The 21,791-nt window shown below is 60.5% G+C and overlaps 3 protein-coding genes across 7 annotated transcripts; 2 read left to right on the top strand and 1 right to left on the bottom strand.

The window, feature by feature from the left end:
* Positions 1–814: 814 nt before the first annotated feature.
* Positions 815–7,175, top strand: Pcyt2 (phosphate cytidylyltransferase 2, ethanolamine). Of its 4 annotated transcripts, none has more exons than XM_090351379.1 (14): positions 815–963; positions 2,366–2,454; positions 2,754–2,915; positions 3,953–4,019; positions 4,485–4,569; positions 4,659–4,703; positions 4,963–5,016; positions 5,323–5,461; positions 5,735–5,817; positions 5,916–5,993; positions 6,080–6,145; positions 6,232–6,297; positions 6,406–6,494; positions 6,575–7,175. In XM_090351379.1, exons 1-14 carry the CDS (start codon positions 875–877, stop codon positions 6,675–6,677), a joined length of 1,215 nt encoding a protein of 404 aa, XP_090207505.1. In that variant the 5' UTR covers positions 815–874; the 3' UTR covers positions 6,678–7,175. The 4 variants fall into 4 exon arrangements, with proteins under 4 accessions (XP_090207505.1, XP_090207506.1, XP_090207508.1 ...); XM_090351382.1 differs by lacking the exon at positions 815–963 and adding an exon at positions 1,194–1,258; XM_090351381.1 differs by lacking the exon at positions 815–963 and adding an exon at positions 1,312–1,434.
* A 3,521-nt stretch (positions 7,176–10,696) lies between these two features.
* Anapc11 (anaphase promoting complex subunit 11) lies at positions 10,697–15,871 on the bottom strand. Of its 2 annotated transcripts, none has more exons than XM_090351378.1 (3): positions 15,749–15,871; positions 14,895–15,014; positions 10,697–10,867 (listed from the first exon to the last, which is right to left on the bottom strand). In XM_090351378.1, exons 2-3 carry the CDS (start codon positions 15,001–15,003, stop codon positions 10,722–10,724), a joined length of 255 nt encoding a protein of 84 aa, XP_090207504.1. In that variant the 5' UTR covers positions 15,004–15,014; positions 15,749–15,871; the 3' UTR covers positions 10,697–10,721. The 2 variants fall into 2 exon arrangements, with proteins under 2 accessions (XP_090207504.1, XP_090207503.1); XM_090351377.1 differs by lacking the exon at positions 15,749–15,871 and adding an exon at positions 15,259–15,446.
* On the top strand, positions 15,851–18,807 carry Alyref (Aly/REF export factor). The gene is made up of 6 exons (XM_090351376.1): positions 15,851–16,177; positions 16,410–16,541; positions 17,399–17,546; positions 18,033–18,096; positions 18,199–18,379; positions 18,496–18,807. The coding sequence occupies exons 1-6, from the start codon at positions 15,938–15,940 to the stop codon at positions 18,508–18,510; spliced, it is 780 nt and encodes a 259-aa protein (XP_090207502.1). The 5' UTR covers positions 15,851–15,937; the 3' UTR covers positions 18,511–18,807.
* Positions 18,808–21,791: the final 2,984 nt, after the last annotated feature.

Raw genomic sequence — 21,791 nt, 5'->3', positions numbered from 1 at the left:
GTGTCGGCAGTACCTCGCTCACCAAGCTAGACTCAGGGCCTCCCGATTTCTCCTCCTCCTCCTCCTCCTCCTCCTCACTACAGTGGTGAACTTTATAGACGCCCTTTTCTCTGTGGGTATGCGGCAAAGGGGCGGTTCGAGCCTTTCTTAATACACGCCTCTGCACTGGCTCCGTGTCCCTCATTGCTGACCGGCCAGGGTCCGATGCGCCTGCCCGGTGCAGGTCCGGCGAGAGGAAGGGGCGGGCCCCCGGGAAGGCGGCGCGCGCATTGGCTGCGCGGGCCGGCGGGGAGGGCAGGAACCTGGGGAAAGGATTTACATTATTGGTCACGCGTGTTTGACCGGGGGGGGGGGGGGGGGCGGGGGGCGGGGCCGCGGGAGGGCCTCGCGTGCCATTGGCTGCGCGGGCCGGAGGGAGGCGGGAACCTGGGGGGAAAGGTTTACATTATTGGTCACGTGCGGTGGGGGGGCGGGAACCTGGGGGGAAGGATTTACATTATTGGTCACGCGAGTTTGACCGGGGGGCGGGGCCCCGGGAAGGCGGCGCGCGCCATTGGCTACGCGGGCTGGTGGGGGCCGGGAACCTGGGGGAAAGGTTTACATTACTGGTCACGCGCGTTTGACCGGGGGGCGGGGGCGCGGGAGGGCGGCGCGCTCCATTGGCTGGGCGGGCCGGCGGGGGCGGGAACCTGGAGGAAAGGATTTACATTATTGGTCACCCGCGTTTCACCGAGGGGGCGGGGCCCCGAGAAGGCGGCGCGCGCCATTGGCTGCGCGGGGCGGGTGAGGCCCGCGTGACGGAGCGCGGGACGGGGCGGGACGGAGGTGCTCCGAGTCCCCGAGTGCCGGGTGGTGTCGGCGCTGCGGCGGGGCCATGATCCGGAACGGGCACGGGGCGGCGGGCGCCTCGGAACGGCCGGGCCCGCCGGGCAGGCGCGCCGTGAGGGTGTGGTGCGACGGCTGGTGAGTGGCGCCGGGTCGCGGGCGTTCTCCCCCGGGTCGCCGGCCGTTGGCCAGCCCCGAGCCTCCGGAGGCTCTGGCGACCGGGGTCGGCGGGGCCTCGAGGGCCGCGGCCTGGGCCCCGGGACGCTCTGCAGCGGCTCCCGCGGCCGGGCCGGGTGACCGGGGCCGCGGGGCCGGGCGCGCGGCGTGCGGCGTCCTCCGGCGTCCCCGGAGGCCGGAAGCGGACGCGGTGGGCGGCGCCGGGCTCCCCCGGCCGCGGAGGGGGGCGTCCAGGAGAGTTTGGGGCTGTCAACAGGTAGAAGGAAGGCCGCGCTCCCCTGATCGCGCGCGTCCCGTCCGCACCGCCCCGTTGCGGTCGGTGGACTCTGGCCGCAGCGCTCGCCCGGCGCAGCCTCGGGCAAGCCGAGCCCGGGGCGCGCAGGCTGAGCACCGACCCAGCCACTCCTCCACCCCGGGCGGGCCCAGGACAAGGTGGGGAGCTGGGCACCGCGGCTCGTTGCGTGGCGGCGAGCTGGGGAGCCTAGACTGGGATGTGGGGTGTCTGAAAGCTCTAGAACCGACCAGCGGCCGGTCTTCACCCAGAGCGCGCAGCCAGGCTGCGGGGAAGGAAAGAGGATTTTCACACTGGAGTCTCCCGAGCCCGTGTTCCGTGTGGTTTTACTTTTTGTGCTGTGTTGGCCCGAGGGACTGCCAGCTTACTTTAGGATCGTACAGAATCTGGGCCCAGCCCTGAAATGATGCTTTGTTGTAAAACTTGAAATAACTTGCCTGCACAGTTTTCATTTGGGAAGCAGCAAGAACAAGAGCAGGGACAGTCCAGTACCTGGGAAAGGGACATCCAGCAAACAGCAGGCAGATTTGTCCTGGAGTTCACCAACCCCCAGGACCTTGCCCATGGCCCAGTCTTGTTCCTGTTGTCCACTCTTGTTGTCCTGGCACTGACAGGGTCCTGGCACAGGGGTGTGGATAGTTCCTCAGAGAGCTTTTTTAAATTTTTTTTTTTTTTTGGTGGTTCATGGGGCTTGAACTGGACCTGGGCACTGTCCCTGAGCTCTTCAGCTCAAGTCTACCACCCTACCCCTGAGCCTGGGTGCTGTCCCTGAGCTCTTCAGCTCAAGGGTAGGATGGTAGCTACCCTTGAGCCAAGCCCCACTTCCCATTTTCTAGAAGTTAATTGGAGATTAGTCTCAGGTCCTTTTGTTCCCAGGCTGGCTTTGAGCTTTGATCCTCAGATCTCAGCCTCCTGAGTAGCTAGGGTGACAGGTGTGAGTCACCGTCCCTGACCAGAGAACTCCTTAGATCCTTGGAGGAGAAGACCTGCATTCCCCCCCCCTCCCCCCCCCGTGCCTAGCTCCCTGTGCCAGCCTACTCAGTGCAGGCCCACTGCTGTCTGTCCTCCCAGCTACGACATGGTTCACTACGGCCACTCCAACCAGCTGCGCCAGGCACGGGCCATGGGTGACTACCTCATCGTGGGCGTGCACACTGATGGTAAGCTGTGGCCACTGCCCCACGGCCATGGCCAGCTGACCATCCCAGCTGACCAGAGCCTGCTCACAAGGGGCGTAGACAGCCCTGGGCCTCCTCCCCAGGGCGTGAATGGGAGAGTGGAGTGCAGTAAGCTCCTTCCTCCTGGCCCCAGCTAAGCATGGCCCACGGGAGAGAGCAAGCTGTGGATCCAGAGCCCTTTCATCACCAGCCCAGGCCTCACCCCCGACCCGGCTACCTGAGGCCTTGGCAAAGGGAGCTGGAGCTGAGCTGGGTGTCCCCGTCCTGTTCTCTGGCTCCAGAGGAGATCGCCAAGCACAAAGGACCCCCCGTATTCACCCAGGAGGAGAGGTACAAGATGGTGCAGGCCATCAAGTGGGTGGACGAGGTGGTACCCGCGGCGCCCTACGTCACCACGCTGGAGACGCTGGACAAGCACAGCTGTGACTTCTGTGTCCACGGCAGTGAGTGTGCTGGGCCGGGGTGGGCTGTGCTGTGCTGTGCTGAGGGTCACAAACACTAATCACAGAATAAACGGGGGACGAGAAGGGTTTTGAGCCTGGGGCTCTGGAATCCCATGTTTGAGCAAGGCATGGTGGTATAATTTCAGCACTCGGGAGGCAGAGACAAGAGGAATAGAACAGTCTGGGCTAGATGGGAAGATCCTGTGTAAAATAAAATAGAGCCGGCGCAGTGGCTCACTCCTGTAATCCTAGCTACTCAGGAGGCTGAGATCTGAGGATCAAGTTCAAAGCCAGCCTGGGCACTGGAAAGTCCGTGAGACTCTTACCTCCAGTAAACCACCAGAAAAGTGGAAGTGGCTCTGTGGTTCAAGTGGTAGAGTGCTAGCCTGGAGCTGAAGAGCTCAGGAACAGTGCCCAGGCCTAGTTCAAGCTCCACTACAGGAAAAAAAAATAAATAAAAAATAAATAGAGGTTAGGAGTGCAGCCTAGTGGTAGAGTTCTTGCCTAGCATGCACAAAGCCCTGGGGTCAAGCTGAAAGTGGTGCTGTGGCTCAAGTGGCAGAGCACTAGCCTTGAGGAAAAAAGAAAACATATGTCTAAGGACAGTGCCCAGGCCCTGAGTTCAAGCCCCAGGACTGGCCTGTGCCTCATGTTTGTCATCCTAGCTACTCAGGGGGATCAAAGGATCAGGGATCAAAGCCAGCCCAGGCACGGAAGTCTGTGAGACTCTTATCTCCAATTAACCACCAGAAAACTGGAAGTGGCACTGTGGCTCAAGTGGTAGAGCGCTAGCCTTGAGTTGAAGAGCTCAGGGACAGCCAGCACCCAGGCCTAAAATTCAAGCCCCACAGCCTACACACACAAATATATATATATATAAATACATGTATACATACACACTATATATATACACTATATGTATGTATACACTATATGTATATATATGTACACACTATGTATACATGTGTATATACACACTATATAGTGTGTGTGCGCGCGTTTACGTTTGTTTGGTGTGCGCATGCCTGTCACTACAGATGACATCACCTTGACTGTTGATGGCCGAGACACCTATGAAGAAGTCAAGCAGGCTGGGCGGTACAGGTAAGGTCCCAGCTGGCCTGGCCATGGAGGACTTGCTCTGCTGATTTGGGCCAGGTCTGGAGGCTGTGGGGAGGGGCGTGCTGTGGCTCAAGGCCTGATGGCCGTGGCTGGGTGCTGTGCCCTGAGGCGCGGAGGCACTGGTTGTGTTGCTCGGCCATGATCGCCCAGCCGTGCCTAGGTTCCCGCACAGGGTGTGCACCCACATTGCCTTGGCAAAGAACCTGGGTGAGTTTGCCACCAGGCAGGCAGCAGAATGGGGGGGGGGCTGTGCCCAGACGCGGCTTGCCCCTCCTGACCGCAGCCCCTGTTCCGCTCTGCTGAGAATGCAGTGCTCTTCACTGTGCGCCTGGTCTGGATTTGCTGCTGTGGGAGGCGGGGCCGGGGCCGCGTCCCTCAGCTGGGTCTGCCGTGGGCAGCCTCACGCGGGTCTGGGACAAGAGCTCCCAACACCACCTCTGCCCCCAGAGAGTGCAAGCGCACCCAGGGTGTGTCCACCACGGACCTCGTGGGCCGCATGCTGCTGGTGACCAAGGCCCACCACAGCAGCCAGGTGAGGCTGCGGGGAGGGGGGCCCGGGCCCCACGTGAGGGCACCGCAGAGGGGGAGGCCGCTTCAGCGCCGTGTGTGCTCTGCACGCAGGAGATGTCCTCTGAGTACCGGGAGTACGCGGACAGTTTCGGCAAGGTGAGTGCAGCCCCCTGGGAGTGGTGGGCGCAGCAGGCCCTCTTTCCACCTCTGGGGGCGAGGCTGGCCGAAAGCCTTCCCATCAGCCCTGCTGCTCCTTCCCAGTGCTGACCAGGGCCCGGCTGGCAGGCTCGGCCACTGCTGGGTGCTGGGGAGGGAGGGCAGGCCAGTCACGGTGGCCGCGTCTTCAAGGATCAGCAGGGGCTGCCCGTGGACAGGTGGCCTCTAACCGAGCGGCCTGGCCCTCTCTCCCTTGTAGCCCCCCCACCCGACACCTGCCGGGGACATACTTTCCTCAGAAGTCTCCTTCCAGGTGACCAGATGGCAGCCTCAGGGTGCTGGGTCCCCCAGAGGGCTGTCTGCTGGCCACGGGCTCTGCTCCTGCCGCTGGGGGACTGGGTGAGCTCTTTGGCCACAGTGCAGAGCCCCAGTCCTGCCAGCTGCAGTGACCCCCCGCCTGGGCTGGCCACCTGTGTCCCCCGCCCCGCCTCAGGGGCCTGGCTGCTGTAGAGGTCTGGCCTGTTTGTCCCTGCATGTGCTCCTGGCACCACACACAGGTGGGGCCAGGGCCGTGCAGGTGAGGCCTCCACGCTGACCAGCTCCCTCTCTCGGCCGACAGTGCCCGGGGGGGCGGGACCCCTGGACAGGGGTGTCCCAGTTTCTACAGACGTCCCAGAAGATCATCCAGTTTGCTTCCGGGAAGGAGCCCCAGCCAGGGGAGACTGTCATCTATGTGGCTGGCGCCTTTGACCTGTTCCGTATCCTCTTCTGGGCCTCGGGGCCTCCAGGCCCCCTGCACAGGCCGCAGGGGAGACGGGAGCCCCCGACTGCCCAGTCCACCGCTGCTTCTCTGGTGTCTTGCTTTTCCCCGCCCCTCCCAGAGCCTCGTGCGAGCTCTGTCTTGACCAGACAGTCTCCTTACAGAGTGGAGGTGGGCGGGGTTTGAGATGCCCCTGTTTCCGCCGCCTGCGTGCTGAGACAGCGGGCACAGGGCTGCTCCCGGCCAGTTACTGCTTCTTAACTGGGCGCAGACATCGGGCATGTGGACTTCCTGGAGAAAGTGCACCGCCTGGTCGACAGGCCCTACATCATCGCTGGCCTCCACTTTGACCAGGTCTCTGTCCTGCCCGGGTCCCGGTCAGTGCAGGCAATGGGCAGGCTGTCGCAGCCCTTGGGGGGCCACCTGCTCACCTGGCCTCACTTGGTCCCCAGGAAGTGAACCGATACAAAGGCAAGAACTACCCCATAATGAATCTGCACGAGCGGACCCTGAGCGTGCTGGCCTGCCGGGTAAGGAGGGCTTCCCTGGCCAGCGCCTCCCGCACCTGCCGGGCGCCAGGCCTGGCTGAGCCGCTCTGCCTGCCGTGTCTCCACAGTATGTGTCCGAAGTGGTGATTGGGGCCCCGTACGCTGTCACAGCTGAGCTCCTGGGTCACTTCAAGGTGAGAGGCGCCCGGCCGGCGGAGAGGGGCTGGGAGGGGTGGGCTGGTCCCGGGGGGGGGGGTCCTGACCTCTGCTCCCTCCCCAGGTGGACCTGGTGTGCCACGGCAAGACGGAGGTCGTGCCGGACAGGGACGGCTCTGACCCCTACCAGGTGGGTGGCCCTGGCCCCAGGCTCACAGCTTGGGGACCAGGCCAGGGACCTCTGGCACCCATTGCTGTGAGCAGCCAAGGCCTTACTCCTCCTCCCCTCGAGTCTTAGGAGCCCAAGAGAAGAGGCATCTTCCGCCAGATGGACAGCGGCAGCGACCTCACCACAGACCTCATCGTGCAGAGGATCATCAAGAACAGGTGGCATGTGGTCACCGTCCCTCCCCCCCCCCCGCTGGGGTGTGGCCCCAGGTCCAGGCTCACCACAGCCTCGTCCCCAGGTTAGAGTATGAGGCACGGAACCAGAAGAAAGAAGCCAAGGAGCTGGCCTTCCTGGAGGCCCGGAGGCAGCAGGAGGCGCGGCCCGCCCCAGAGGAGTGCTAGCTTTCCAGAGGCCTCCCCGCATGCGTGCACCGGCCTCCCTGGTCTGCTTCTGCGCCGTAGTTTGGCTCGCTGGGTTCTAAAGGAAGTGGCTGTGCCACCCTCTCACTGGCCTGGCTTCTGGGCGGCTGGCGGGGGCACTGCTCACCGCGGGCTCCGCCGGCTCCTTGGCATGGCCGGGCCGCCCCACGACGAGTCATGGAGAACACGCTGTCCAGTCCACCAGCTTCCCCCGCCCCTCCCCACTGTGAACACCCACAGCCGTCCTGCCCTGCCAGCTGGAGACCCCACGCCGGCGCCCAGGTGGGAGAGGCACAGAGGATGTGGCTGCGGGGAGGGGGCGCAGGGCGCCCTGCCCTCGGCTCCAGGAAGATGCTGCTGCCCGGCTGGCCCCCCAGCCTGGCCGGCCTTCCTCCCACCTCCCAGCCCCCATTTTGTACCTCAGTGGCTGGCTCAAGTCTGGGCCGCTGAATAAAGCTGGATGGGAAGCGCCGTGTGAGAGCCACAGCCCACCGGCCTGCCCGTCCCAGGGGCTCCGGGCGCAGACAGCGGGGGAGGGACAGGGACTGGGGGGGTCACCTGGAGGACGAAGGCTTGTCTGTCTCTGGACTCCCTAGAGCCACTTTCTGGCTAACAGGACGAGGACTCAGGCTTGTCCTAGCCCCTTCTTGCACCCCCCAAAAATTGTGTGTTTTAGCTCTTTGCCTCTGAGTCAAGGAATCCGGGAGCAGTGGCAGGAGAGTGAGCCAGTCCTTTATTTCTTCCTTGCGGTATTAAGGTTTGAACTCCAAGGCTTGAGCTCGTGCTCTTGGCACTCTACCACTTGAGCTAGGCTCTAGTCTGGCCTCTGCCCCCCTCAGTCCTGGGATTTGAATTCAGGGCCTGAGCACTGTCCTTGGACTTTCTCAAGGCTAGAGCTCTACCACTTGAGCCTCAGTACCACTTCTGGCTTTTTTCTAAGTCAAGAGCCACCAACTCTCTGCTCTTCTTTCTGATCCTGGGACTTGAACGTAGGCCTGGGCACTGTGCCTCAGCTTCTTTTGCTCAAGGCTAGTGCTTTACCACTTAAGCCACAGCACCACTTCCTGCTTCTTTTGGTGGCTCATGGAGAGTCTCAGACTTCGCTCCCTGAGGTTCAGGTCAAGCCAGGCTTGCACAGCGCTGTGTGTGTGTGTGTGTGTGTGTGTGTGTGTGTGTGTGTGTGTGTGTGTGTGTGTGGTGGGGGGGGGGTCATAGGGCCTGAATTCAGCCTGGGCACTGTCCCTGAGCTCTTCAGCTCAAAGTTACAGCCCTATCCCTAAGCCTAGGCGTTGTCCCTGAGCTCTTCAGCTCCAGGCTACCACCCCACCCTTGAGCCAAGCCCCACTTCCCGTTTTGTAGAGGTTAATTGGAGAGAAGAGTCTCAGGTCCTTTTGTGCCTGGGCTGGCTTTGAACTTTAATCCTCAGATCTCAGTCTCCTGAGTAGCTAGGATTACAGGCGTGAGCCATAACAATTGGCTGCACATAGCATTTTTTGTGGGTGGTTTTGAAGATATCTGGGCAGCCCAACCAACCTGGTTGTGTGCCATCCTTGCTCTGAACTCCAGTTTGCCAGCTGAGCCTGCAAGCTCAGTACTTCCTAACTTACAAGTACTCCCATGCCGCACTGAGCTTCTTGGTCTGTGGGAGGGACTCTAGGATGGAGATAAAGCCAAGCCAGGACCAGGAATGTGGCCTAGTGCTGGAGTGCTTGCCTAGCATGCACAAAGAACCAGGTTTGATTCCTCGGTACCACATACATAGAAAAAGCTGGGAATGGTGCTGTGGCTCAAATAGTAGAGCTCTAGCCTTAAGAAAGTCCAAGGACAGTGCTCAGGCCCTGAGCTCAAGCCCAGGACTGGCAAAAAAAAAAAAAAAAAAAAAAAAATAGCCAAGCCAGGTACGATGGCTTTTCCTAGATATGTGGTACTGCAGGAATCAAACCCAGAGCTTTGTGCATGCTAGGCAAGCACTCTACCACTAGAGCAAACTCCTATTCTCTAGCCTTGAGCTGAAAGGCACAGCAACAATGCCCAGGGCCCAAGTTCAAGCCCCATCACATGCACACACATAGAGTACTAGAGCTGAGTGCTGTTAGCCCTACCTAGAGGCTACCATCTGAGGATTGTGGTTCAAAGCCAGCCTGGCGGGCAAGTCCATAAGGCTGTTACCTTCCTTGCTTTTCTGTCCTTTTTTCCTTCTTCTCTTTCTCTTGCTCTTTTTTTCTTTCTGCTTTGAGCAAAAACATTAAGTACTTTGAGTTCAAGGCCAGGTACCAGCAGGAAGTGGAATGCAGGTTAGCGCTAGAGGCAGTGGGTGTCACAGGCCGGTGGACAGCACGGGGGCAGCGCCCCCTAAAGAGACCCAGGAGTACTGACCATTGAGAGGTGGCTCTGCAAGGGCTTTGAGGGCCACTGGATACCAGGGGCCCGTGGGGATTCCCAGCATCAGGAAGTCCAGGCTGATACCGGAGTTACTGGGCAGTGGGCTCGGGGCCTGTCCCCCTCCCGGGCATGGTGTGGGCAGAGACAGAGCCAGCCTGGCCAGACGAGGGGTTCCCTGAGAACTGAACAGTGCCCTCCACACGCTGTCTCCACAGCAACTTGCCTCCCTAGAGACCATCCTGAGTCTCCATTCATTTGCCTTTTGTTTAGGGGGGGAAGGGGGCCATCAGGCACCATGGCCCCAGGCAGGACCTCGAGAGCTTCTCCAGAGCCCCGCAGTGCAGCCCAGGAGCCTGGCAGGGACCATGTGGTGTCCACAGGCCACGTCCTGTGGGGAGGAACAGCTCCGGGCTAGGCGACTGCACTGAGCCCTCAGACCCCAGCGGTGCCAGGGCCAGGGCTGGAGGCCGTTATTGGCCACTGCAGGGATTGGCGACCTCCACGCCCAGGACCTGGGCAGAGCCTGGGTGTGTGGGCTCACCCCTCCATGTGGCAGGGAAGGACCAGGGGAGAGGGGAGGTGCTGCACGACTGTGGGGGCCTGGAACAGCAGTAAGGCTCAGGTCCTTTGGGGGGGGGGGGGGGGACCGTGCTCCTGATGGCTGGATGTGGGTGCCTTGTGCAGGGAGGCTTCACGTGTGGAGTCGTCCTGGGAACAGGACCTGCTCATAGCCCCGGGCCCCAGCCCGGGAGGGCTTCTGAGAAAGCTGAGATGCCAAGGGGTGCGGCACTCCAGGAGGCAGGCTGGAACTTTGGGCTGGGCCCAAGTTTCAACCCTGTGTGCCGTTCCTGGCTGCCCTCCAAGCTCGTGAGGGCTCCTGTCAAACACCCTGCAGGAGAACGGCCCTGCCGAGAGGCCTGTAGAAGCCGTGCCTGTCTGCAGCGGGGTCCTGGCCCTGAGGAAATGCCTGGTCTACTCCCTAGGGCTGAGTGTGCCCCCCCGGGTCCAGAAGGACTGGAGCTCCCGGAGGCCACACAGGGCTCACGTCTCCCCCAACAGCTGTCCTGGCCCAGTGTGGGGCCGCCGGTCCCCAGGACACATTCCACTGGCGAGGCCCCAAGCTGGAGCTGACCTTCAAGGGCCACCGGACTGAGAACAGACCACATGTCTCTGGAGTCCACTGAGGCCGTGTGGACAGCAGTCGCCGGCCGCGCCCACCAGGCTGGGGAGAGGCCCAGGGTACCTAGTGGGCTTCTGGCAGGAGAGGTGGGCTGGCTGAGCCCAGTCACTTTGTCCTCACAGGACAAACAGACCCCAGGGCCCTATCCAGCCATACTCTGTCCAGGCTCTGGTGTCTGATCTGTTATGAGCTGGGACTAAGGGCCTGAATAAATATGCATGCGTTTTCCTATCAAAGTGCGTTTTCATTAATACGCCAAGGAAGCAGAGGCTGCCCAGCAAGCTCGGGTACTTCAATGAGTTTTACTTTAGTGAATAAAAATGTCCATTGTCATGGAAACACAACACAGAGGCCAGGGCCCTCATCTCCACTCTGTCAGGAAGGGGGGTTTCCAGGCCAAGCCTGGCGCTGGGTCTCTGGACACCGTTGGGGGGGGGGGGGTGGCGGCGGCGCTGGGTCGGGTCTCACTCCCTGAACTTCCACTCCTGGCGGCACATGGGGCAGGGCTGCTGCGCCTGCTGCGCGTTGAGCCACTTGAGGATGCAGTGCATGTGGAAGCAGTGTGAACACTGGCCCCACACCAGCGGGCAGTCGTCCCCCGGCACCCTACCTGTTGGGCCAGCAAGGGACGGTATTAGCAAAGACCCAGTGGCTGGACAAGGCAGGTCACCCAGCACTTGAGCTCAGGGACCTCAAAACACCAGGCCAGGGGCCAGGGACATGGCCTAGTGGTAGAGTGCTGGCCTAACGTGCATGAAGGCCCGGGTTCAAGTCCTCAGGACCAACCACACACACAGTAAAGCCAGAAGTGGTGCTGTGGCTCAAGACGCAGAGCTCTAGCCTTGAACAAACTGTCCAAGCCCCAGGACTGGTTAAAAATAAATAAATAATACAGCAAATGGGCGCACACCTCACGGGTGGCAGAAGACAGCAGGGTGCCCACCCTAGGCGGGTACCTAGGCGGCAGGAGGCAGTCCCACTGGAGGGCTTCGCGGCCTGGAGAGGCCCCTCGTGGGCCCGTGCTTATCTCCATGCCTGACCTGAAGTACTAAGAGAGGGAAGGTGAAGGGTGTCATGGAGGGGCGGGGGGGGGGAACCCCTTCCCCACACAGCAGGGATGTGGGGGGCTCCAGCACTGTGGTGTTGAGGGGCCAGTTCTGGCAGGAAGGGTCACCCACACCTCCCATCTCTTTCCCACTTGAAACCCCAGGGGCACAGGCTACGGCCTCCAGACGCCCTGGACACCCCTCTCAGCCCAGAAAGACACCTCCACTCACGGGGCGGGCGGGAGAGTGGGGAAAACAGAGATGAGTGATCCCTAACTTCCCAGCATCTGGGACAGCCTTTCTAGGAGCACAGGAAAACAAACAAGCAAGCTACCTCCTCTCAGTCCTGCCTACGTCAGGGCTAGGCTCACGGGCAGCAAGGGCTAAATCCTGCTGCCTCCAGCAGCCCCCCAGACGCCTTCCTCCACAGAGGGCCTCCCGCCTTCAGCACAACTCTGCTTCCCATGGCGCCTGTCCAGCCAGGCTGGGGAGGGACACTAGACGGGGCTTCCTGAGGAAGACTCCAGCGGGTAATGCGCTTTCTCACTCTCCAGTCACCTGCAAGCTGCTCCCCATGTCTAAGGCGCCAGGATGATTCACCCAAGATTCTTTTAAAAATCAAAGCACCTGGGCCGGGAGTTTGGCCTAGTGGTTAACGTGCTTGCCTAGCATGCACGAAGACCCGGGTTCGATTCCTCGGTACCACATACATAGAAAAAAAAGCCGGAAGTGGTGCTGAGGCTCAAGTGGTAGAGCTCTAGCCTTGAGAAAGTCCAAGGACAGTGCTCAGGCCCTGAGCTCAAGCCCAGGACTGGCAAAAAAAAAAAAAAAAAAATCAAAGCACCTCTTAACAGGACTCTTCTAACGAAGTCCCTCTGGAGCAGACTTACTACGGCCTTTGAAACTCTAGGCTTTTCACGTGTGTTCAATTAAAAACTGCTTGCCTACCGTGCATGAAGCTCCGGGTTCGATTCCTCTGTACCAGATACACAGAAAAAGCCAGAAGTGGAGCTGTGGCTCAAGGGGTAGAGTCCTAGCCTTGGGGAAGCTCAAAGACAGGGCCAGGATTTTGGCCTAGCGGTAGAATGTGCCTAGCATGAACGAAGACCTGGCTTTGCTCAGTTACCACAGACATAGACAAAGCCAGAAGTGGTGCTGTGGCTCTAGACTTGAGAAAGCCCAAGGACAGTGCTCAGGCCCTGAGTTCAAGCCCAGGCCCGGAAAAACCAGCAACTCTAGGGGCCCTTAATCTTCCCAGAAGGCACATCACACCTGCCAAATACGGTAAAAACGACTCATTTACCAGGCACCAGTGGCTCTCCCCTATAACCCAGCTACTCAGGAGGCTGAGATCTCAGGGTGGAGGCTCAAGGCCAACCCAGGAACCCAGGCATGAAAGTCTGTGAGACTCTTATCTCCAAGTAACCACCAGAAAACTGGAAGTGACCCTGTGGCTCCAGGGGTAGGGCGGTAACCTTGAGCTGAACAGCTCTGGGATAGCACCCAGGCCCAGAGTTCAAGCCCCACAACCAAAACAACAACAACAACAAAAACCATTCTAGGGGGCAGGGACTGTGGTCTAGTGATAAAGTGCTTGCATAGCATGCACTAAAACCTAGCTTACATTCCTCTGTACCACATACACATACATAGAAAAGCTGGCAGTGGTGCTGTGGCTCAAGTGGTAGAGCACTAGCTTTGAGAAAACTCAAGGACAGTGCTCAGGACCCTGAGTTCAGTCCCCAGGACTAGCAAAACAAAACAAAACAAAACCCTCAGGGACAGCACCCATAGTTCAAGCTCCAGAACCAACACCAGAGACTAAAAAAATAGTGCCGGGGAAGTGGCACTGTGGCTCAAGTGGCAAAGCCTTGTGCTGAAGAGCTCAGGGACAGCGCCAGCCCTGAGTTCAAGCTCCACGACTAACAAAAATAAAAATGCTGGAATCTCAGTGACAAAGGGAAGATAGCAGCAGGCACTGGGCAGGGAGTGTGGCCTAGTGGTTAAAGCCCAGGGCTGGGGGGTGGGGGAAAAAGCCCAGCTTCCAGGGACCTTTTTTATCTGTTCCATTTTAACTTGAGAACTGAGAGACTTTTAAGAGTTTGGTCCAGTGGTAGAGAGCTTGCCTGGCATGAAGGAAGACCCGGGTTCCATTATTTGATATCAAATACATAGAAAAAGCCAGAAGTGGTGCTGTGGCTCAAGTGGAAGAGCTCTAGCCTGAGAAAGCCCAAGGACAGGGCTCAGGCCCTGAGCTCAAGCCCCAGGACTGGTGGGGGGGGGGGGGGAAGAGATGAAATACGAATGTTCAGCCTGACTCAAACTATCTAATGGGGGTGGGGGGACTAACAAAACCCGAGAGCAAGAGGGCGGCCATCATGTGGCCAGACGCTACAACAACCATCAACTTGACATATGGCTCAGTGTGCTTATACTTTATAAAAATCGTAGTGTACCTCAAGACACTGAAGCACAAAAATGCAGAAAATATGGTGATTTGGTGGTGCTTTTTTGCTCTTTCTGTGCCAATCTTGGGTCTTGAACTCGGAACCTAGGCACTGGCCCAGCAAGGACTCGACCACTTAAGCCACATCTCCACTTCTGGCTCCAAGTTAAGAATCTCACCAGAGGCTCCTGCAGCGGGGCTTCCACCCACCGTCCTTAGACCTTCTGAACAGCTGGGAACACAGGGATGAGCCGCTGGTGCCAGCTGCCAGGGATCTTTTTCATCTGTTCCATTTTAACTTGAGAACGGAGAAAACAAGTGGTGTGTGGGGTGCTAGGACTAGGCCTGACTCGGCCGGGGCCTCTCTACTTCAGTCGCTGGCTAGGAGGGCCTCCCTTGCTTTTTGGACAGGCTCTGAACCTGGATTCTCAGGGCTCAGCTTCCCGAGTGGCTGGCATGGTGCGTGACTTGAACCAGACTGGACACCTTTTTCCTGCAGTCCTGGGCTTGAGCTCAGGGCCTGAGCCCTGTCCTTGACTTTCTCAAGGCGGAGCCTCGGCACACTCCGGCCTTTCTACCTGTGTGGTTCCCAGGATGGAACCCAGGTCTTCGAGCACACTGGGTGAGCACTCTGCCACCAGGCCACACTGGAGCCCGCGGGGGGGAGGGGGTCCGGGGAGGGGGGGCCTGCGGGGGGTCGGGGAGGGGGCCTGCGGGGGGGGGGTCCGGGGAGGGGGGGCCTGCGGGGAGGCGGGGAGGGGGCCTGCGAGGGGGATCCGGGGAGGGGACGTGCGGGGGGGGGGGGGGTCCGGGGAGGGGGTTCTGCAGGGGGGGCGGGGAGGGGGCCTGCGGGGGGGGCGGGGAGGGGGGCCTGCGGGGGGGGGGTTCGGGGAGGGGGTTCTGCAGGGGGGGTCCGGGGAGGGGGCCGGGGAGGGGGACCTGCGGGGGGGGCGGAGAGGGGGGGTCTGCGGGGAGGGGCCCTGCGGGGGGGGTCCGGGGAGGGGGTTCTGCAGGGGGGGCGGGGAGGGGGGCCTGCGGGGGGTCCGGGGAGGGGACCTGCGGGGGGTCCGGGGAGGGGGCCTGCGGGGGGGGCGGGGAGGGGGGTCTGCGGGGGGAGGGGGCCTGGCCCCCGCGGGGTCCCTTACAGTCCGGACAGCAGCCGTTGAACGCCATCCTGCAGATGCCGCAGTTCTCGTCGTTGGCCACCCACAGCCAGGTGGCCACGCCGTTCCAGCACTTGATTTTCACCTTCATGGCGGCGGGGCCTGCGGGAGAGGAGAAGCCGCTCAGCCCGGCGCCGGGTCCGGAGCCGAGGCCTGGGGAGCCCCGGAGGCCTGGACCTCCGGAACGCGGGCGCCGCCCCGGAAGGGGCCCGCGGGGAGGGGGAGGGGGCGGGGGAAAGGGGAGGGGACGGGGGGACGGGGACGGGGACGGGGGGACAGGTACGGGGCCCCGCCGCAGGGCGCAGGCGCTCCGGCCGCGTCGCCGCCTCGCGGAGCGGACACCCACCCCGGAAAGGCCACGCCGGCCCCCGCCGCTACAGCAAGAGGCCCTCCGAGCCTTCCACCGGAGGGGACCAGAGCCAGGCGCGCCGCCACCGCGCCGCGTGGAACGCACCGCCGACGCAGGCGCGGCGCGATCCCGAGCCGGACGACGCGGGAAGTGAGCCGGCGAGGGGCCCCGGCCGCCCGCCCCGCCCCCGGCGCACCCCGTCCCGCCCTCGGCGGGCCCCGCCCTGGCCGCCCGGCCCCGCCTCCCCGGCCCCGCCCCCGGCGCACCCTGTCCCGCCCTCGGCTGCCCGGCCCCGCCCCCGGCCGCCCGGCTCCGCCCCCGGCGCACCCTGTCCCGCCCTCCCCGCACAGCCAGTCCCGTCCCGCCTCTCGGCGCGAGGCCCCGCCCCTCCGCGCGAGGCCCCGCCCCTCCGCGCGAGGCCCCGCCCTGCCGTTGGCTGCCCGGGTCGCGCGGGAAGGTACAAAAACGTCCGCGGCGCGGCCGGCACCTCAGACCGGCGCCTTCCTCGCCTCGCGTCCAGCTCGCCGGCGGCCGCCCGCGCCCCTCGCGCGCCTCGCGCCAAGGCCAATCAGCGGCGGTGCCCAGCCGCCTCGCCGGAAGGCCGCGCGCGACGCCGGACGTGACGAGCAGGCGTGCTGACGCGCGGAGCGAGCCGAGGCCCTGTTCCGCGCCCGCCATGGCCGACAAAATGGATATGTCTCTGGACGACATCATTAAGCTGAACCGGAGCCAGCGGGGCGGCCGCGGCGGGGGCCGGGGCCGCGGCAGGCCCGGCTCCCAGGGCGGCCGCGGCGGCGCGGCGCAGGCCGCCGCGCGAGTGAGCCGAGGCGGCGGCCCCATTCGGAACCGGCCGGCCATGGCCCGCGGCGCCGCGGGCGGCGGCGGCGGCCGGAACCGGCCGGCCCCCTACAGCAGAGTGAGTGCGGGCGGCGCGCGGCGGCGGGCGGCGGGCGGCGGGGCCGAGCGCGGAGCGGGGCGGAGCGCGGAGCGGGGCCGCGGCCGCGCGGCCGGCGCTTTGTCCTGGCCCGCCGGGGCCTCGTGGGGCCGGGGCGTTGGGTGGCGGCTGCGGGACGCTGCGGGCGGAGGCGGGCCGGGCGGGGGCGGGGACGGCCGGCGCGGCGGCGCTCACGGACCCCACTTCCCCGCAGCCCAAGCAGCTTCCGGACAAGTGGCAGCACGACCTGTTCGACAGCGGCTTCGGGGCCGGCGCCGGCGTGGAGACCGGGGGCAAGCTGCTGGTGTCCAACCTGGACTTCGGGGTGTCGGACGCCGACATTCAGGTAGGAGGCGCGGGCGGGCGCCACGGGGGCCGCGCAGAGCTCTGTCCCTACCGCCCCGTCAGTGGCGTGAGTCTGACTCCTGCCGTGGGTCAAGGCTCTTCGGTTCTGCCTTTTTTTTTTTAAACTAAACCCAAAGGCACGTAAGGTTGTTTTCTGGCTGCTAGACACCACTTGGGGATGCACCTGGGGGGTGACAGAGCCCGTGCTGGGTCTTCCCGCAGCGCCTTTCCCAGCGTCCATCCACTAGGCCTGCAGTGGACAAGACCACTGACGCTCATGGTGTCTCAATACCTTAAAGGTGGTGGTTCCTGGCTGCACCCACACTCCGGGTTTCCTCTCCATCTTCCAGCCTGCCTAAGGTCAGGGCAGTTTCCATGGTGTGCTTGACTTCAGACTTTGTGGCAGGCTTGAGTAGGAGAGGGAGAGGTGACCCAGAATCTGCTTGGGGAGGAGGGTTAGGCAGGAGAGAGTCCAGGGCTCCAGTGTCAGTGGGCCCTTCCAACAGGTCTGGTCTGGTGGACACCTTCCCTAGCTTTTACTCCTGTCTAATGCTGTTTGGCGAAACTGGCCCTGTGCACTTTGTATATGCCCTTGCTAAAAAAAAAAAAAGTGCCTCAGTTTTGTGTGCTGTGCCAGTAATCTGCATGATGGCATTTGTACCACACGTTCCAGGCGGGCACTAGTTCTCTGCCCAGGTGTTCTTGGAAGTTGGTGATTCTCCTGTCTCATTCCTTTGGCCCTGAGCCCTGGGGCCCCCGTTGCTGTCAGGGAAGCACCCCCTTCCCCAACCCTCGCCACGGGGCTACCAGAAGGAAAATGACTTTGCTCTGCTAATGGGTACCCTTTCTGACCCACAGGAACTCTTTGCTGAGTTTGGAACCTTGAAGAAGGCTGCTGTGCATTACGACCGCTCTGGGCGCAGTTTGGGCACCGCAGATGTGCACTTTGAACGCAAGGCAGATGCACTGAAGGCTATGAAGCAGTACAACGGGGTGCCTTTGGACGGTGAGTCTGGGCTGGCACCTGCCCCTGAGGAGTATGGGCTGCTCCTCTGGTAGAGGACACTTTGCATTTGCCCCCTTTGTCTCTCTCTTCCATTCTGCCACCTCTCATGCTGTCCCACACTTCTGGACCAAGCCTCCCCTTCCGGGAGATTCACTTCTGTGGAGTCTTCTCAGAACTGAGTGTGGGGCTGTAGTCGTAGGACAAAGGTACCTGTTGTTCTTCTGTCAGGTCACCCACTCCTGTCCACCCATGAGCACCCCAAACACCTGACCAAACAGCCCTCCTAGTCTGAACTGAGAAGGAGTGAAGTGTTGGTGGGGTGTGGTCGTTGCCACTTTGTTCTCCCACCAGGCTCTCCAGGCTCTCCCTGTTAGGGCATTGGAGATGTACAGAGGCCCTTTCCAGAGCTTGCATGGAGACAGGGTAGAGTGTTGTGGGTCAGTGTTGGGGCCTCTGGAACAAGAGTCCTTGCGTTCTTTGTCACAGGCCGCCCCATGAACATCCAGCTTGTCACATCTCAGATCGACCCACAGCGGAGACCTGCACAGAGGTGAGCCCTGGGGCTTCGGGTGACCTGGGGGTGACTGTGGCATTGAGCTATCACTTTCTGATCCTCTCTGGCTAAGCTAATGAGTTGTGTTTTTCTCCTTAGCATAAACAGGGGAGGCATGACTAGAAACCGTGGCTCCGGGGCATTTGGCAGTGGCGGCGGCACTCGGAGGGGGGGAACTCGTGGAGGCAGCAGAGGCAGAGGCAGAGGCACTGGGAGGAATTCAAAGCAGCAGCTTTCTGCGGAGGAGCTGGACGCACAGCTGGACGCCTACAATGCAAGAGTGAGTCCTGAAGAACGCCACCGGAGTCCCAGCGGGAACCCACAGTGAGCCTCCCGAGGGCTGACCAAAGCCAGAGGCGGCCTCACCTCCTGAGTGACCTTCTCCCTCTGTTTCAGATGGACACCAGTTAAACTGCAGACCTCCTCCTGCACCAGGACCCAGACTACACATCCATCCTCGCTCCCGGGAGGGAGGGGGGCAGGGGTGGCAGCTGGGCTGTGCAGCCAAGGGCGGATTCATTTCTTTTGTTTTAAAAATAGGATTTAAAACTCATGTAAAGTTCCCCCCCCTTTTCTTTTTTTTTAAATTCTGAAACAGACCTGTTTTGTACCGAGTTATTTTTGGGATAAATTTTACTGTTTGCTGTTGTGGGGAAGGTGGCGTTTTCACCTTTGCCATAATAAAATACAAATGTGTGTAGAACTAGAGCAGTCTGGTCCATCTCATTGCTCCCTCTCTCTGCCCAAGCTTGTGACTGTTTCTCCACCTCCCCCCCCATCCTCACCTACCTGCAGGGGGGAATGAGCCTCAGTGGCCTTTGCCCTCCATCACCTGGAGGTGAGGAGCAGGGGCAGAACAGACCACTCCAAGACCCTACATTCTTGGATCTTTGCCTTTCATGCTCATGCCCTGTCTCACAAAAGCCTGGACTACACACTTGACACCCACGATGTCAGCCCTTCATTGTCTGGTGCTGCTTCAGTGTTCTGGAACTAGACTGGTCATGTAAAATGACAAGAGCTTTGATAGCATTTAATACACATGCAAGTTTTCTCTTAGGGGTGGGTGTGTACTCAAGGTACTAGTATTCCACCTCCTGAGCCACGACACTTCTAGGTTTTGGTTTTGGGTGGTCATTAGAGATAAAAATCCTACAGATTTTCATACTTGGTCCTGAGATGTGTCTCCTGAGCAGCTGGGACTGGTGCTCACTAGCCTCCATCCAGCTGGTGGTTCTTCTAGTTGGTCATGGGGCTGGGCACTGTCCCTGAGCTCTTCAGCTCAAGGCTAGTGCTCTACCACTTGAGCTGCAGGGCCATTTCTGGTTTGCTGGTGGTTAATTGGAGAGGAGTCTCATGGCCTTTAGTGCCTGGACTGGCTCTGAACCTCAGTCCTCAGATCTCAGCCTCCTGAGTAGCTAAGATTACGGGTGTGAGCCACTGCACCTGGCTCCAGCTTGGTTTTTTGTTTTTGTTTTATTCCAGTCCTGGCTTGAGCTCAGGGCCTGAGTGCTGTCCTTGGACTTTCTCAAGGCTACAGCTCTACCACTTGCGCCTCAGCACCACTTCTGGCTTTTTTCTTTGTGTTACCAAGAAATTGAGCCCGGGTTTTTGTGCACGCTAGGCAAGCCCTCCACCACTAGGCCACACTCCGGCCCTGGACCATGGTTTTGTGTGTACTCTCTGTGGGCTGGGGTGCTCACTGCTGAAGTTCTTGGTGATCAGCCTACGACTTTGTAGACTTCTTGCCCAGGTTGGCCTTGAAGATCCTTGCTATTGCTAAATCCTGAGGAGCTAAGATTATGGGCATAATCCTCAATAATCCTGGTTAAAGTACTTTGTAAATGTGGGCTGGGTGCTTGATGGCTCACGCCTGTAATCCTAACTACTCAGGAAGCCGAGATCTGAGGTTCATGGTTTGAAGCCAGCCCAGGCAGGAAAGTCTGTGAGCCTCTTACCTCCAATTAACCACCAGAACAAAAAGAACCACCAAAACACCTGGAATTGGAATTGTTACTGTGGCTTGTGGTAGAGGACTCGCCTTGAGCAAAAGGAGCTCAGGGACAAAGCACAGATCGGACTTCAAGCCCCAGGACTGGCAACAAAACACGAAATGGAGCTGCAGCTTAAGTGGCACAGTGCTACCCTTGAGCATGAAAGTTCAGGGACAGCACTTGGGCTGAGCTGAAGCCCCAGAACAGGCACAAAGTATGAAAGTGTAAAAGCTGGGACACTAAATACTGTGAGACCTATCTTCAATTAGCCACTAGAAAACCGGAAGTTGCACTGAGACTCAAGGTGTAGGGCAGCGCTGGGGCCCAGAGTTCAAGTCCCACAAGGAGAGAAGACAGTCTGCAGTTACATTGTATTACATAGGGAACAATGACTGAATCACTGTTTGACTCTGAGGAGAGTTGGCTGAACTTGGAAAAAGTCACTAGTGGAAGCTGAAGAGTATACTACACACACAGGCCCAGTGTGATAGGGAGAAGAAGGGTGGACTCAGCAGATTTCATTGGAAGGAAAGCTGGGCTGGAGGGGAAATGGTGCAACCTACCTCCTCTACAACTAGGGTCCCTTAAACTATTAGGCAGAAAAAGTGGATGAAGCTGGGGAGGAGAGGAAGTGCGATGGAGGGGCAGTGTTATCTGAGGAGTTTGCATCTGTGCTCCTGGAGCCTCAGCAGCAGACAGGGCCCTGGTCAGAGGCTCTTCTTCCCAAACTGCCCAATGTGTGGTTTGGGGCAAGGGGTGGGGGGCATGATTCAGGAGAGTCAGCAGCAAAGATGATTCTAACACATGGATCGGGTGGAGAGCTTATTTTCCATCACCTCTAGCACTTGGCAGGCTAAGGCGGGGTGGATGAGGAGAGAAGCCAGCAAGGGCCTAAGACCATATCACACCTGGCACTCGTGGCTAATCCAGAGGCTGAGATCTGAAGAGCATGGTTCAAAGACAGACCAGGCAAGAAAGTCCAGAGACTTACCTCCAATTAACTGGCAAAAGGCCCATGTGGCCGAACCCCAGCTTTGAACCCCTAGAGTTCAAATCCCAGTACCTGTTCAAATAAGAGCTTCTCTTAGAAAAAGAATCCAATGTCCATCTGAAGAGCAGTGCAGGACAAGAGAGTCCTCGGCCCTCCATGGGCTTCCCTCCACTGCTGGCCTACCAGAACCACAAGGCTAGTGCGCAGGCGAGACTCCTGAGAAGGAAGCCCATTCACCAGCGCTGCCTGTGAGCACTGGTGGGGCGGGGTGGCTCCACAGGGGTTCCCCCCACCCCCCTGCGTGGGGTGCTGCACCCTGGGCCGCCTGGCAGGGAAGACAGATGACAGGATGGCTGAACAGACCAGGACCCTCGGCTCATTGGCTGGAGCCTCATCTCCATCACCTCCACTTGGCCTTGGAGGGAGCTTAGTCCAGTGGGGACGATCTACTCCAGTTGCTGTGACAGTGAAAGGCTGACCCTGCCAAGGTGACTTGGCCAGGCACCTGCCACCCTGTCAGCCCAGCCCACTGCAGGGGCCTTCGCGTCCCCCTTGAGCTTGGCAGCACGTTGGAGGTCAGATGTCAGTGCCAAGAGAAGGCCGAATGCGATGGAGATGGGAGGTGACCAGATTGGCGTGTGGAAGAAGTGCAGTGGAGCGGGCGCGGTGGCTGGCGCCTCGGGAGGCTGAGCTCTGAGGATCGCAGT

The sequence above is a fragment of the Megascapheus bottae genome, chromosome 17 (assembly GCF_031878675.1).
Source record: "Megascapheus bottae isolate mThoBot1 chromosome 17, mThoBot2.hap1, whole genome shotgun sequence".
NCBI lineage: Eukaryota > Metazoa > Chordata > Mammalia > Rodentia > Geomyidae > Megascapheus > Megascapheus bottae.
The sequence above is the reverse complement of the archived record's forward strand: the minus strand, read 5'-3'. Positions and strand labels throughout refer to the sequence as shown.

What these genes read in the sequence shown, in the direction of transcription:
- Pcyt2 (XM_090351379.1), top strand. Translation starts at nt 875, where the DNA reads ATGATCCGGAACGGGCACGGGGCGGCGGGCGCCTCGGAACGGCCGGGC. An exon ending in CCTCAGAAGTCTCCTTCCAG is followed by an intron (nt 5,017 to 5,322) that starts GTGACCAGATGG and finishes CTCGGCCGACAG; the next exon opens with TGCCCGGGGGGGCGGGACCC. An exon ending in TGAGCGTGCTGGCCTGCCGG is followed by an intron (nt 5,994 to 6,079) that starts GTAAGGAGGGCT and finishes GTGTCTCCACAG; the next exon opens with TATGTGTCCGAAGTGGTGAT.
- Anapc11 (XM_090351378.1), bottom strand. Translation starts at nt 15,003, where the DNA reads ATGAAGGTGAAAATCAAGTGCTGGAACGGCGTGGCCACCTGGCTGTGG. An exon ending in CAACGGCTGCTGTCCGGACT is followed by an intron (nt 10,868 to 14,894) that starts GTAAGGGACCCC and finishes CTGGCCCAACAG; the next exon opens with GTAGGGTGCCGGGGGACGAC.
- Alyref (XM_090351376.1), top strand. Translation starts at nt 15,938, where the DNA reads ATGGCCGACAAAATGGATATGTCTCTGGACGACATCATTAAGCTGAAC. An exon ending in TGTCGGACGCCGACATTCAG is followed by an intron (nt 16,542 to 17,398) that starts GTAGGAGGCGCG and finishes TCTGACCCACAG; the next exon opens with GAACTCTTTGCTGAGTTTGG. An exon ending in CAGCGGAGACCTGCACAGAG is followed by an intron (nt 18,097 to 18,198) that starts GTGAGCCCTGGG and finishes TTTTCTCCTTAG; the next exon opens with CATAAACAGGGGAGGCATGA.